The 12,016-nt window shown below is 43.3% G+C and overlaps 1 protein-coding gene across 5 annotated transcripts; it reads left to right on the top strand.

Moving 5' to 3' along the window:
• Positions 1-4,753: 4,753 nt before the first annotated feature.
• Positions 4,754-11,696, top strand: FIGNL1 (fidgetin like 1). Of its 5 annotated transcripts, none has more exons than XM_077810940.1 (3): positions 4,754-4,768; positions 5,545-5,658; positions 8,346-11,696. In XM_077810940.1, exon 3 carries the CDS (start codon positions 8,354-8,356, stop codon positions 10,424-10,426), a length of 2,073 nt encoding a protein of 690 aa, XP_077667066.1. In that variant the 5' UTR covers positions 4,754-4,768; positions 5,545-5,658; positions 8,346-8,353; the 3' UTR covers positions 10,427-11,696. The 5 variants fall into 5 exon arrangements, with proteins under 5 accessions (XP_077667066.1, XP_077667065.1, XP_077667068.1 ...); XM_077810939.1 differs by having other exon boundaries at positions 4,765-5,120; XM_077810942.1 differs by lacking the exon at positions 5,545-5,658 and adding an exon at positions 5,827-5,927 and having other exon boundaries at positions 4,765-5,120.
• Positions 11,697-12,016: the final 320 nt, after the last annotated feature.

The following is a 12,016-nucleotide window of genomic DNA, read 5'->3' on the forward strand; positions in this document are numbered from 1 at the left end:
AGCTTAGGAGGTTTTCATGCAGGTCCCCACATCTGTACCCTAGAGTTCAGAGTGGGGAAGGAACCTTGACAATGTCCAACTCCTAGGTGCAGCGGTGGCCACAGGGGCTCCATGCGCTGCCCCCACCCCAAACTCTGGCTCTGCAGCGCCCATTGGCTGGGAACTGTGGCCAATGGGAGCTGTAGGAGCGGCACCTGTGGGCACAGGCAGCTCTGCCTAGGGGCCGCAGGGACATGCTGGCCGCTTCCAGGATCTACCTAAGGTAAGCGCCACCCGACCAGAGCCCACACCCCAAACCCCCTCCTGTGCCCCAGCCCCAGCCCTGAGCCCCCCTCCCAAACCCAAATTCCCTCCTGGAGCCTGCACCCCCTCCCGCATCCCTAACCTTTGCCCCAGCCCAGTGAAAGTGACGGTGGGAGGAGAGCGAGTGATGGAGGGTGGAGGGATGGCGTGAGCGGGTGGTGGGGCCTCGGGGCAGAAAAGGGGTAGTGGGGGGGGGGTGGAGCAGGAGGCAGCGCAAGGGTGTTCAGTTTTGTGTGATTAGAATGTTGGCAACCCTAGCTCCAGTAAATATTTTCAAACTAGCTGGACCTCCAGTGCCTCAGCCCCACAGCACATGCTGGGGATTGGGGCTTCAGCCCCATGGGAGGTGCCAGGGCTAAAGCCATGAGCCCTGGTGTTCCCTTCCCCCTGCAGGGCTAAAGCACGGAGCCCCAAATGGGCGGAGGGCCCGGGCTTCTGGGAAATAATCATTGAGAATTTAAGCCCTGGCTGCTGTAGATAGTAATGGTGGCATAAGGAATAACAAAAACCCACCAATCAATGTAAGAAATGTTGCCCACAGAAAATTAAATACTGTGGTGCACCTCACATGAGTGACTTAAATGACTGCATTTATTAAATTGAAGGCAAAAGTAATTGTGGACAGAACATTGCACCCAAGAAAATGTTATCTGAAAACTTTGGCCAAAATGAATGTGTACGGGAATATTACCGTTTAAATGAGGGAAGTGAACAGTTAAGGCAACATAGATATTTAAAGTACAACAAGTTGGAAATGGGAAAATTTTTTTTGTTTTTGAAAAAAAGTCCCTTTGTTTGAAAAAAAATTGAAATTCAGCATTGTTCATTTCTAATTTAAATATTCTCACAGTTCATAGAAGCTCTTAAATAGAATGTGTAATGAAATATTTCATTTTTGTACATTTATTTACATGAACTGTGAGACCACTTGGATATTTATTTACATTCCCATAAACTGTTCCCTTAAGTGTTTGGCTTTTGTCTTAATATAAAAGAACCTGAGGTTCAAAGCAGAATTATTAAAATATATGCACACTCTCAGCCCTTTACATTAGCCCTAAGCCTGGAAGCTGGGCCACGTGGAAAAACTTGCAGGATCAGGGCATGTGTCTTCTACAAGGATGATCTCTTTATTGCCTGAAATGAGAAGACTTCCTTCTCAAATAAAGTGGCAGGATTGAATTGAATGGCAGGATTGAATGTAGGGCTATCAAGCAATGAAAAAATTAATTGTGATTAATCATGTGATTAATCGCACAGTTAAACAATAATAGAATACCATTTAAATATTTTGGATGTTTTCTACATTTTCAAATATATTGATTTCAATAACAACACAGTGCAGTGCTCACTTTATATTTATTTTTAATTACAAGTGTTTGCACCATAAAAAAAACAAAAGAAATAGTATTTTTCAATTCACACAATACAAGTACTGTACAGCAATCTCTTTATCATGAAAGTTGAACTTACAAATGTCAAATTATGTACAAAAAAACCAGCATTCAAAAATAAAACAATGTAAAATTTTAGAGCCTGCAAGTCCACTCAATCCTACTTCTTGTTCAGCCAATCGCTCATACAAAGAAGTTTGTTTACATTTGCAGGAGATAATGGTGCCTGCTTCTTGTTTACAATATCATCTGAAAGTGAGAACAGGCATTCTCATGGCACTATTGTAGCCAGCATCACAAGATATTTACATGCCAGATGCACTAAAGATTCATATGTCCCTTCATGCTTCAACCACCATTCCAGGGGACATGCATCCATGCTGATGACGGGTTCTGCTCAATAACGATCCAAAGCAGTGTGGACTGACGCATTTTCATTATCTGAGGCCTTTTCTACACTACGGGGAAACTTGATCTAAGCTACACAATTTGAATTACGTGAATAGCATAACTCAAATTAACATAGCTTAGATTTGCTTACCACGGGGTCCACATTACATGATGTCGACAGGAGATGCTCTCCTGTCGACTCCCCCTTACTCTTCTTGATCTGGTGGAGTACAGGAGATGACAGGAGAGCGATCTGCACTCGATTTAGCGGGTCTGCTGATGCGTCAATCGCCATTTGTTGATCCCCCGGTAAGTGTAGACAAGCCCTCAGTCAGATGTCACTAGCAGGTTTATTTTATTATTTGGGGGTTCGGGTTCTGTAGTTTCCGCGTCAGAGTGTTGCTCTTTTAAAACTTCTGAAAGCATGCTCCACACCTCATCCCTGTCAGATTTTGGAAGGCACTTCAGATTCTGAAACTTTGGGTCGAGTGCTGTACCTATCTTTATAAATCTCACAATGGTAACTTCTTTGCATTTTGTGAAATCTGCAGTGAAAGTGTTCTTAAAATGAACAACATGTGCTGGGTCATCATCCGAGTGTCATCAGCATGGATGCAGCATGAAGGAGCATATGAATGTTTAACATATCTGGCACATAAATACCTTGCAATGCCGGCTACAAAAGTTCCATGCAAATGCCTGTTCTCGCTTTCTGGTGACATTATAAATAAGAAGGGGGAAGCATTATCTCCTGTAAATGTAAACTAATTTGCTTACTTTGGCTGAACAAGGAGGACTGAGTGGACTTTTAGGCTCTGAAGTTTTATATTGTTCGGTTTTTGAGTGCAGGCGTTTAACAACAAAAAATTTTACATTTGTAAGTTGCACTTTCATAATGTAGCCGGCACCCAGTGCCAAGAGGCTAAACAACAGCTGAAGTTGGTTTGCTACGCGGTGTGCTACACCCAATAATCACAACGGGGTGGAGAAGCAGAAAAGTTTATTTGCAGCTGCAAAAAGGGACAGGGAGAATAAAATCTCAAATCCTGCACACAGAGCAGGAAGTTACACAGGCTTTTATACATCTTTTTTTCCAGCATACTTATCCAATAGCAAGCTGCCCTAAGTATCCATATAGCCAGCCAATCCAGTTCCCAGCTAGTTCCCTTGTTCTCTGTATCATTTGTTAAACCATACATAAAGCTGCTTTATTCAGCATTGTTCTTCCATATCTGCCCTGTTTGGCCTTGCTTAGTTTCAGGCAGTCTGACTCTGCAACATATTGTTGCAGATCCTCAGCATAACTGCTGCGAGTGCCTCCAGGCGGCGGGTGGGTGGGGTGGGGGGGGGGGGGGGGCAAGGACACCTGGGCCTAGTGCGAGGGGGCTTCATCGACACTCGTGGTCTTCCATCCCCTCGAGTTACCTAGTGGCCATGCCCCAGTGTCCCCAACAATGACAAAGAGATTGCATTACAGTACTTGTATGAGGTGAACTGAAAAATACTATTTCTTTATCATTTTTACAGGGCAAATATTTGTAATAAAAATAATATGCACTTTGATTTCAGTTACAACACAGAATACAATATATATGAAAATGTAGGAAAACATCCAAAATATCTTAATAAATTTCAATTGGTATTCTATTAACAGTGTAATTAAAACAGGGATTCATTTTTTTAATCGTGATTCATTTTTTGAGTTAATCAGGTGAGTTAACTGTGATTAATCGACAGCCCTAGTTGCAAGCTTTTCCAAAATTCACAGGGGCTCATGTGGTCAAGAATCTTGTGGCGCACACGATGACGGTCCCAAGCACACTAAAAGTTTGACCATGTTAAGTCTTAAAATATTCAGGCCCAGCTTCATAAAGGGATTTCAGTTCCTAACTTCCATGGGCGGGCAGGAACTGAAATCCCTTTGTGGATCTGGGAGTTGAGAACTGAAATCGCTTTGTGGATCTGGGTTTGCGGGGTTTTCTTGATGCCCTGGGGCGGCTCCTGGTTGTGAAGCATGAAAAAGGTGACCCGAGTTAAACAGTAAAAATTCAAAAACTCAGAAAGCAAAGAATGCATTTTTAAATCATTGATTTTCTAACCCAATTGCACAATTGCGGGGGGTGGGGGGGGAAAGACACGTCTTGATTTTTAACCTGTGGCGGCTGGCAGTGCGGGGATGGGGGCAGTACACAGCAGGGGCCGAGTGGGGCAGGGAGGAGAGCGGGCCAGGGGCACGCAGCAGCTGGCGAGGGGAGGGGGTGATGCAGCGACGCGCCCCCGTGCAAGAAGCGGGGGGGATGGGGGTGGGTTGCCTCCACTGGGGAACAACCCCCCGCCCAGGCCTCGCGAACAGACGCATTAGCGTGATGAAAAACGCTCGCCCCCGCCCCCAACGCCCAGCCTGAGCCCGCCCCGAGTGGCGCCTGTTGGGTATCCGACCCCCCGCGCGGCACGGATCCTGCTCCTATTGGAAGACAGCGCTGTTGGCACGACCAATGGGAGCGCCGTCAAGGCGGGGCTTTCTGTGAGGTACCCCAGACCCACTAAAGGCGGCGCGCGCTCACTTCCCCACATCTTTTTCTACCCGCTCCGTCCGCCCCCCGGCTTCTGATTGGCTGCGCGTCTCCCCTCCACCCCCGTCGGCGCTCTCTGGCGCTGAGCTGGTTGGTTGATTGGCTAAGGTAGGGCGGGATTGGAGCCCGCGAGACGAGCGTGGAGCGCGCGGGGGAGACGGTTCGTAGGCGCGTGGGGCGAAAGTTTCTGGGAGACGCGCGGCCCCAGGGGGTGACTGACACCGATCCCCCCCGCCCCGTCCGCGCAGAGCCTGCTGTGCGCGCGCTCGAGGTCCGCACGCGGGCGCTCAGTGGCCCCCTGCGCGGCGCCCTGGGATCTTGTTGCGGGCTGGGGGTGTGAAGGCGGGGGGGCAGCAGTGGGCTGAAACGTGCTACGCCAGCCCCTTACTCAAATCGGTTCAACCCCCCTCCCCCCGTGTGTACACGCTGATACCCGTGGGAAGCTGTTTGGATTGCACAGGTGAGACCAGGCAGCAGCTCCCTACGGGAAGTACGCATGCAATAGGTAAGGGTGTAGGAGGACCCTGGGCTTAGTGCCCCCATATCTAACTCGGGTGAAATGGGGAGAGGTGGGGCCCAGCCCACATGGTTTGCCAAGCCCCTAAATTTCTTCCTCTGGGCTTTTCTATGGGTGTAGACATTGCTGCTGATCCCGTACAGTTTGCAGAATAATAAAAGGAAACAGTGAGTTTAGAACTAAAATGGCTTGTCTCACTTTATTGGAAGTTGACAGATCTAGTCATAGTACAAAAATACTCATCAAAGTGATATTAAACAGCTATTACTTGATTATTTCAACTCCCCCCCCCCATTTAAAAAAAAAAAGTTGTGTACATCCTGGTTAGTAATAGCTGTTATCTTCTAGTTTTACTGACTTACAATAGGATCAGAGGATCTAATCTAGAGGCTTGGCCCCAAGTCCTGTAAGCATTTACCCATGTACTTCAAGCATATGAAGAATCACATTGAAGTCAGTGGCACTGTTCAGCTGCTTCTAGGTAAGCATGAGAGTGTTTGCAGGACCAGGCCCTAATTGGTGAGGGACCCTTCTGTGATTACCTAATGCAGTTTTAAAGATTCCCATTTATCTTGCTAATTGTGACAGTTTAAACGTGAAGCAATACTTAGGGATTCTGGGCGTTTTGTTCCTATTTTCTTCCCTACAGGCTGTTGTCTGAGAGTTGGCATTTATGGTGCCATCCTGAATATGAGTATGTATTGGTATGTGACTAGAGGGATAAGATGGCATGCAGTGTGAGGTTGTCAGGTAATTGCATATCTTTGGGTTTGCTGAGGGTGAACAGCTTTAATTAATCATTTAAAGTGAAATGGTGCATGTCATGGATTTATTATTGTTGCTTTATTAAATGTACTTCTATAAAGATTGTTACTATCTAGATACAACTATATCCTGGAACAGAGTCAGTAGCAGTACACGGGGAAATACTTTTTCGAGTTTAGATGTCTATTAGAAAGCTTCATCAGAAGCTCTTTAAAGTTCGTGTTTTAGCTTTTTGGTAGGGTGGGGGGACTACAGTTTGAAAGTGGATTTAGTTCTAATACCTGCAAACTGTTGTTCAGTGTATTGGCTAGATAAAATTGGGAGGTAGTCTTGAACAAAGGCCTTTGTTTCCTGAAAGTATACTGATTGTCAGATACTGAACTTGTTGGACCTTTCTGTTAATTTCATACCTGTCTCTAAATGCCTGTAGGTTAATAAAATAGGCATGGTCAATTTGACAATCAGTGAGTCTAGCCCCTGGATAGTGAAACTGCAAGCATACTTGCTACATGAGTACTTTGTTGTTCATTTGACATACTTCTCTGTTCACTTTTCCATCTGGTTCAAAATTTAAGATGTTTTCCTTGGAATCATGGAAACAAAAAATGAGCTTTATTTTAAAATTGGGACTTCATGTGTAGTACAGGATGCAATCTCTTGAGCAGCTTTATGAAGAAACTCCATGTGAGCATGTACCTTGCAATAACTGAATTTACAGTATGAATTTCCACCATTAAACTACAGACACACTGGTTGTAACCTATTGCACTTTATGAAATGTTCCTGAAATGTGTATTCATTTAGTAAGAAGTGTCTGATGTGTAATCTGAGCTATGAATGGCATCCTGTCTCTAAATGTGCTGTTTGTTCTGTTAGGCATAGGAAGCAAATTGCTTGCAGCTAATTTTAAGTAATGTAGTTATATTTGTGAATTATGTTGTTTGTGATGTGTATCACCAGTGTTCTAATCTCATTTATATTGTAAATTTAAGAGCGTTGTATGGGCTTTACCCTGAAAGATTGTAAAAATTGCGTTGTGGGGTTCCATATTCATTGTGGCTCACTGATTTCTAATCTGGATGTGCTGGGTTTGCAAATAATTTTTTTTCTCTCTAAATGGCAGGTTTGCAAACTCAGGCTAGGATGTGAGACTCAGGATGGACTGTTTCCATCTTGTGTATCATTACCAGTGACATAGGTTCTGGAGCCCAGATTAAATGCTCAGTTATAAGCATACTGAATTTCTACTCCACAGTCATCGATTTAAATTTACTGAAAGTCACAATGCACTCTGAGGCCAAAGAACTAGAACCTGATCAGTTTGGAACTATAACACACTGAAACAAACACAGTTTGTGGGGAGACTGAAGAACTGGAAGAAGAGAGTTGACTGGTGCAGGATAAGAGCTCTTTATAAAGTCTTTTGAGATAATTGTGGATTTCCCAAACTGAGCATGCACATGTGCCTGTACTTATACCATTAAGTCTAGGCTTTACCAAAATTAGCATTGCATGTGCCTGATAAGCACACTTCAAAGAGACAATAACTTTGAAAGTCAATCAAATACAATGTATGTATATATATATTTTTCCAAACTTAGTGAAAAGCTCATTCCAGGCCATATTTCATCTTTCATACTTTTCAGCCCCTTTTGCTGTAGCTCTGTAAAAAGAAGTGCATCCTCAATTTTAAATAAAAAATAGCTGATTTCTAAAGGGATTTCTAAACCTAAAAAGTTCACTGGTGGACAGAAACAAAGCAATGGGAAGTTTTAATCTAAAAAGGTGAATTATTGGAAGGTACTCTCGCATTTGCTATCAAGTAACGCATGCGCTTAATTTTCATTTAAAAAAAAATCACAAAAACCCTATACTAACTCCGCCCTGAGCTTTCCAGTCTCTTCCCCCGCCCCTCCAACCCACAAACTTTATGTGTATTCATCATTTCTACTAGGATCATAGTAACAGATTCTTCATTCTGGCAACTAAATACTTGTCTTAAGTAATACTCTATAGACTTCTCCCCAATAAGGGTTAACCATTGCTGACTTGTGTTTAGTTAGTCTACCTCATCTGGCCATCTGTTACCCTGCAGTTCTCCTTTTAACCCCTCTCCCAGGGAGACCTGTTATAAGGAGCAGTCTGAAAGGAGAGAGAAAAGCCTGGATCTTTATGGTTTTATGCCATAAATGTTCCTGTTTTGTAGGAATGGTAAAGTATGCAACCCAGCTAAGTGTCATACATAGTCTGCTGACTATCCCTCTGACTTAAAAATAGTTAGCAATTAATTAACTATACATTTATGAATTTAGAAGGGAGAAGATAGCAAAAATATAATTAAGTAGATGCTGAAATTAACTTTTTTCTTTGTATCTTAATGCTAAATCTTTCTATTTGTTTCAGCATAGATCATGCAGACACCTGTCTCTAGTGCTGTACACCTGAGTGAATGGCAGAAGAATTACTTTGCTATTACCTCTGACACCTGTACACCAGGACAGAAGGCAGATGGATACCGTGCACAGATTCTGCGCATTCAGTATGCATGGGCAAACTCTGAGATCTCCCAGGTCTGTGCTACCAACCTGTTCAAAAAATATGCAGAGAAATACTCTGCCATTATTGACTCTGACAACACAGAGACTGGCTTGAATAACTATGCTGAAAACATTTTGACTTTGGCAAGATGTCAGCAAAATGACAGTGACAAGTGGCAGTCCTCCTTGACAACAAGTAATGTGTTTGAATTAAAGAGTGTTCAAGAGTTGATGCAAGCTGGCAAAAAGTTCCAAAGCTCTCTGATGGCACCAGCAGATGCCTTTGTGGTAGTTGATAAGGAGGTCAGTGCCTCTGTTACTCCAGGTCTGCCTAAACTCAATGTGTGCAGCAGTGCTGTAGATACCGATCTCTGGGCTAGCTCATCAAAATGTATAAGTCAGGGACCAGATATTCTTGAGAGTCTCTCGTCTTTGAAATGTCTTCAAAGTAGTGTGCCTTCTGTGACCAAAACTACAGATATACTTCCTGCCTCCTCTGCCTCTTTAAATGAACTGCCTAATACAGGTTTCTGTGCAAGTCCATTATCCGGAAACAACAAAGCAGCAAGTGGCGGTTCTGTGAAACCCCCAAGTCATTTTGAGATTAGGCAGAATTTGTCTTTTTCTAATCACTCCTCTCTTCCGGCAGGGTCTGGAAACCCAGGGAAAAGGAAAACATTTTATAGCTCCAGTGATGAAAGCAGCAATACAACTTCTTCTAGCCTTGCTTCTTCCAAGCCCTCCACTAGTACAGAAGCCAAGAATTTTGTAGGGAGTGGAAATGGGAGTGAGGAGAGCAATGGTTTTAAAACTGCAAAAGAACAGCTCTGGGTAGACCAGCAAAAGAAATATCACAATCAGCCTCAACGCACACCAGTCTCATCCTATGGTGGTATTAAAAAATCTTTGGGAGCTGGAAGGTCTCGGGGTCCATTTGGAAAATTTGTCCCTCCGGTGCCAAGACAAGATGGGAATGAAAATGGAGGGCCGCAGTATAAACCTTATGGCGCTGGACCAACAGAGTCTTCATTTCCAGTGGATGAACGTTTGAAGAACATAGAACCAAAAATGATTGAACTTATTATGCACGAGATCATGGACCATGGACCTCCAGTGAACTGGGATGACATTGCTGGAGTAGACTTTGCTAAAGCAACTATAAAGGAGATAGTAGTCTGGCCTATGCTGAGACCAGACATCTTTACAGGGTTACGTGGTCCTCCCAAAGGAATTCTTCTCTTTGGCCCCCCTGGGACAGGCAAGACTCTTATAGGCAAGTGCATTGCGTGTCAATCAGGAGCTACTTTTTTTAGCATTAGTGCCTCTTCGCTGACCTCCAAGTGGGTAGGTGAGGGGGAAAAGATGGTCCGTGCACTGTTCACTGTGGCACGATGTCAGCAGCCAGCTGTGATTTTCATTGATGAAATCGATTCTCTCTTGTCTCAGCGTGGAGATGGGGAACATGAATCTTCTAGAAGAATAAAAACTGAATTTTTAGTCCAGTTGGATGGAGCAACAACCTCGTCTGAAGACCGTATTCTAGTGGTGGGAGCAACAAATCGTCCGCAAGAAATTGATGAGGCTGCCCGAAGAAGACTGGTAAAAAGGCTGTACATCCCTCTTCCTGAAGCTTCAGCTAGGAAGCAGATTGTAACTCGTCTGATGTCAAAGGAGCACTGCTGTCTAAGAGAAGAGGAAGTTGAGCTCATAGTTAAAAAATCTGATGGATTTTCTGGGGCAGACATGACACAGCTCTGTCGAGAAGCTTCTTTAGGTCCTATCCGTAGCCTTCAGTCCCTGGACATTGCAACCATCACACCCGAACAAGTTCGGCCTATTTCTTTTCTTGACTTTGACAATGCTTTCAAAACTGTGCGACCCAGTGTGTCTTCAAAAGATCTGGAACTATATGAAAACTGGAACCAAACATTTGGTTGTGGAAGATAATTGCATCTGAATTGTTGTGCAGAAGTTTTTCTCTCTCTCGCTGCCTCACACGTACACACATTAAGATCAGTGGTAATTTACAGTGTTCAATTTTGGTTATAACAATTTTTTGTAATAAAGCTATTTTAATAAATGTGATGAAATTAATTACTGGATTGTATGCTGCTTCCTTGCCATGAGTTTTGAGAATGAAATGCATTTCAGTGCAGAAAGTTTGCAGTAGGCTCTCAACCAGAGGATGTTGAGAAGGCCAAGACAATAACAAGGTTAAAAAAAGAACTAGATAAATTCATGGAGGATAGGTCCATCAATGACTATTAGCCAGGATGGGCAGGGATGGTGTCCCTAGCCTCTGTTTTCCAGAAGATGGGAATGGGCGACGGGATGGATTACCTGTTGTGTCCATTCCCTCTGGGGCACCTGACATTGGCCACTGTCAGAAGACAGGATACTGGGCTAGATGGACCTTTGGCCTGACCCAATATGGCTGTTTTTATGTCCTTTAACCTCCACAATAGCTGGAAAGAGCAACCCACCCACATCAACCAATGGAGAGCACCCACAAAACAAATAAAACCCAATATTATTTCTGTACAATGCTAATGATTGTACTCTTTAATAATCTTATTCAGTACAGTATGCAAATCTGAGATATTGGGCATACATGCTTTAACCATACGAATGGTAATTTATGGTGTTCATAAAGTAGTTTGTTCTGTAACCTTTCATATACATTACGAAACAGTTTTCTCTGGTTCTGAGCCCATAAACAGTTGCAGTAGTTTGGATCTTGCACCCGCACGGAATGACACTGAAGTGAGGATTTGTGCAGGTATGAGGTCCATATTAGCACATCATTTGCAGTATTTCATAATAGTAACCAGAAGAATTCTGATATAATATACTTTGTGGTCATTGAACGCAAAGAGGGTATTATTCTCATGTTTTGGTATGCTTTATCACACATGTGCTGTCTCCTAGTAAAAGGTATCAATTGGAATTTAAAAAAAAAAAATGCAATACTGATTTTAAAAACGCAAGTTTCTCTCGCGTAGCCTGTGATTAACTGTAATATTATCTTTATTTAATGTTTACAGTATCTCTCTGATTTATCTTCATTTGTTTTTGCGTGAGCGTAATTTTAAGATACAGATTGTTTTAACAAAGGAGTTAAATGTAAAGTTCTTAAAACTGAGTTTTTCTTCTACATCAGTGTGATGATAGAAATTCTGTGAATATGGATAAATTACTGGTGATGCGTGGATAAATTTTTAACGCCAACCTGGGAACTTAATTATGCAGCAGTATGAGACTATAGAAAACATTGAGTTCAGAATAATTCTGAGTTTTGTTTTTTGTTTGTTTGTTTGTTTTTTAAGAGTTTATTGGGGCTTGACTACACTTAAAACACTATGGCAGCACAGCTGCACCACTGTAGCACTTCAGTGTAAACCAGTGGTCTCCAACCTTTTTACGTCCAAGATCACTTTTTGTATCTAAGGGCAACCCAGGATCTACCCTGCCCCTTCCCCGAGGCCCTGCCCTTACCACAAAGCCCCGCCCCGCTCACTCCATTCCTGCCCCTGTCAT

The sequence above is a fragment of the Eretmochelys imbricata genome, chromosome 2 (assembly GCF_965152235.1).
Source record: "Eretmochelys imbricata isolate rEreImb1 chromosome 2, rEreImb1.hap1, whole genome shotgun sequence".
Lineage (NCBI taxonomy): Eukaryota > Metazoa > Chordata > Testudines > Cheloniidae > Eretmochelys > Eretmochelys imbricata.

Excerpts from the sequence above, each read along its gene's own strand:
- FIGNL1 (XM_077810940.1), top strand. The coding sequence starts at position 8,354 with ATGCAGACACCTGTCTCTAGTGCTGTACACCTGAGTGAATGGCAGAAG.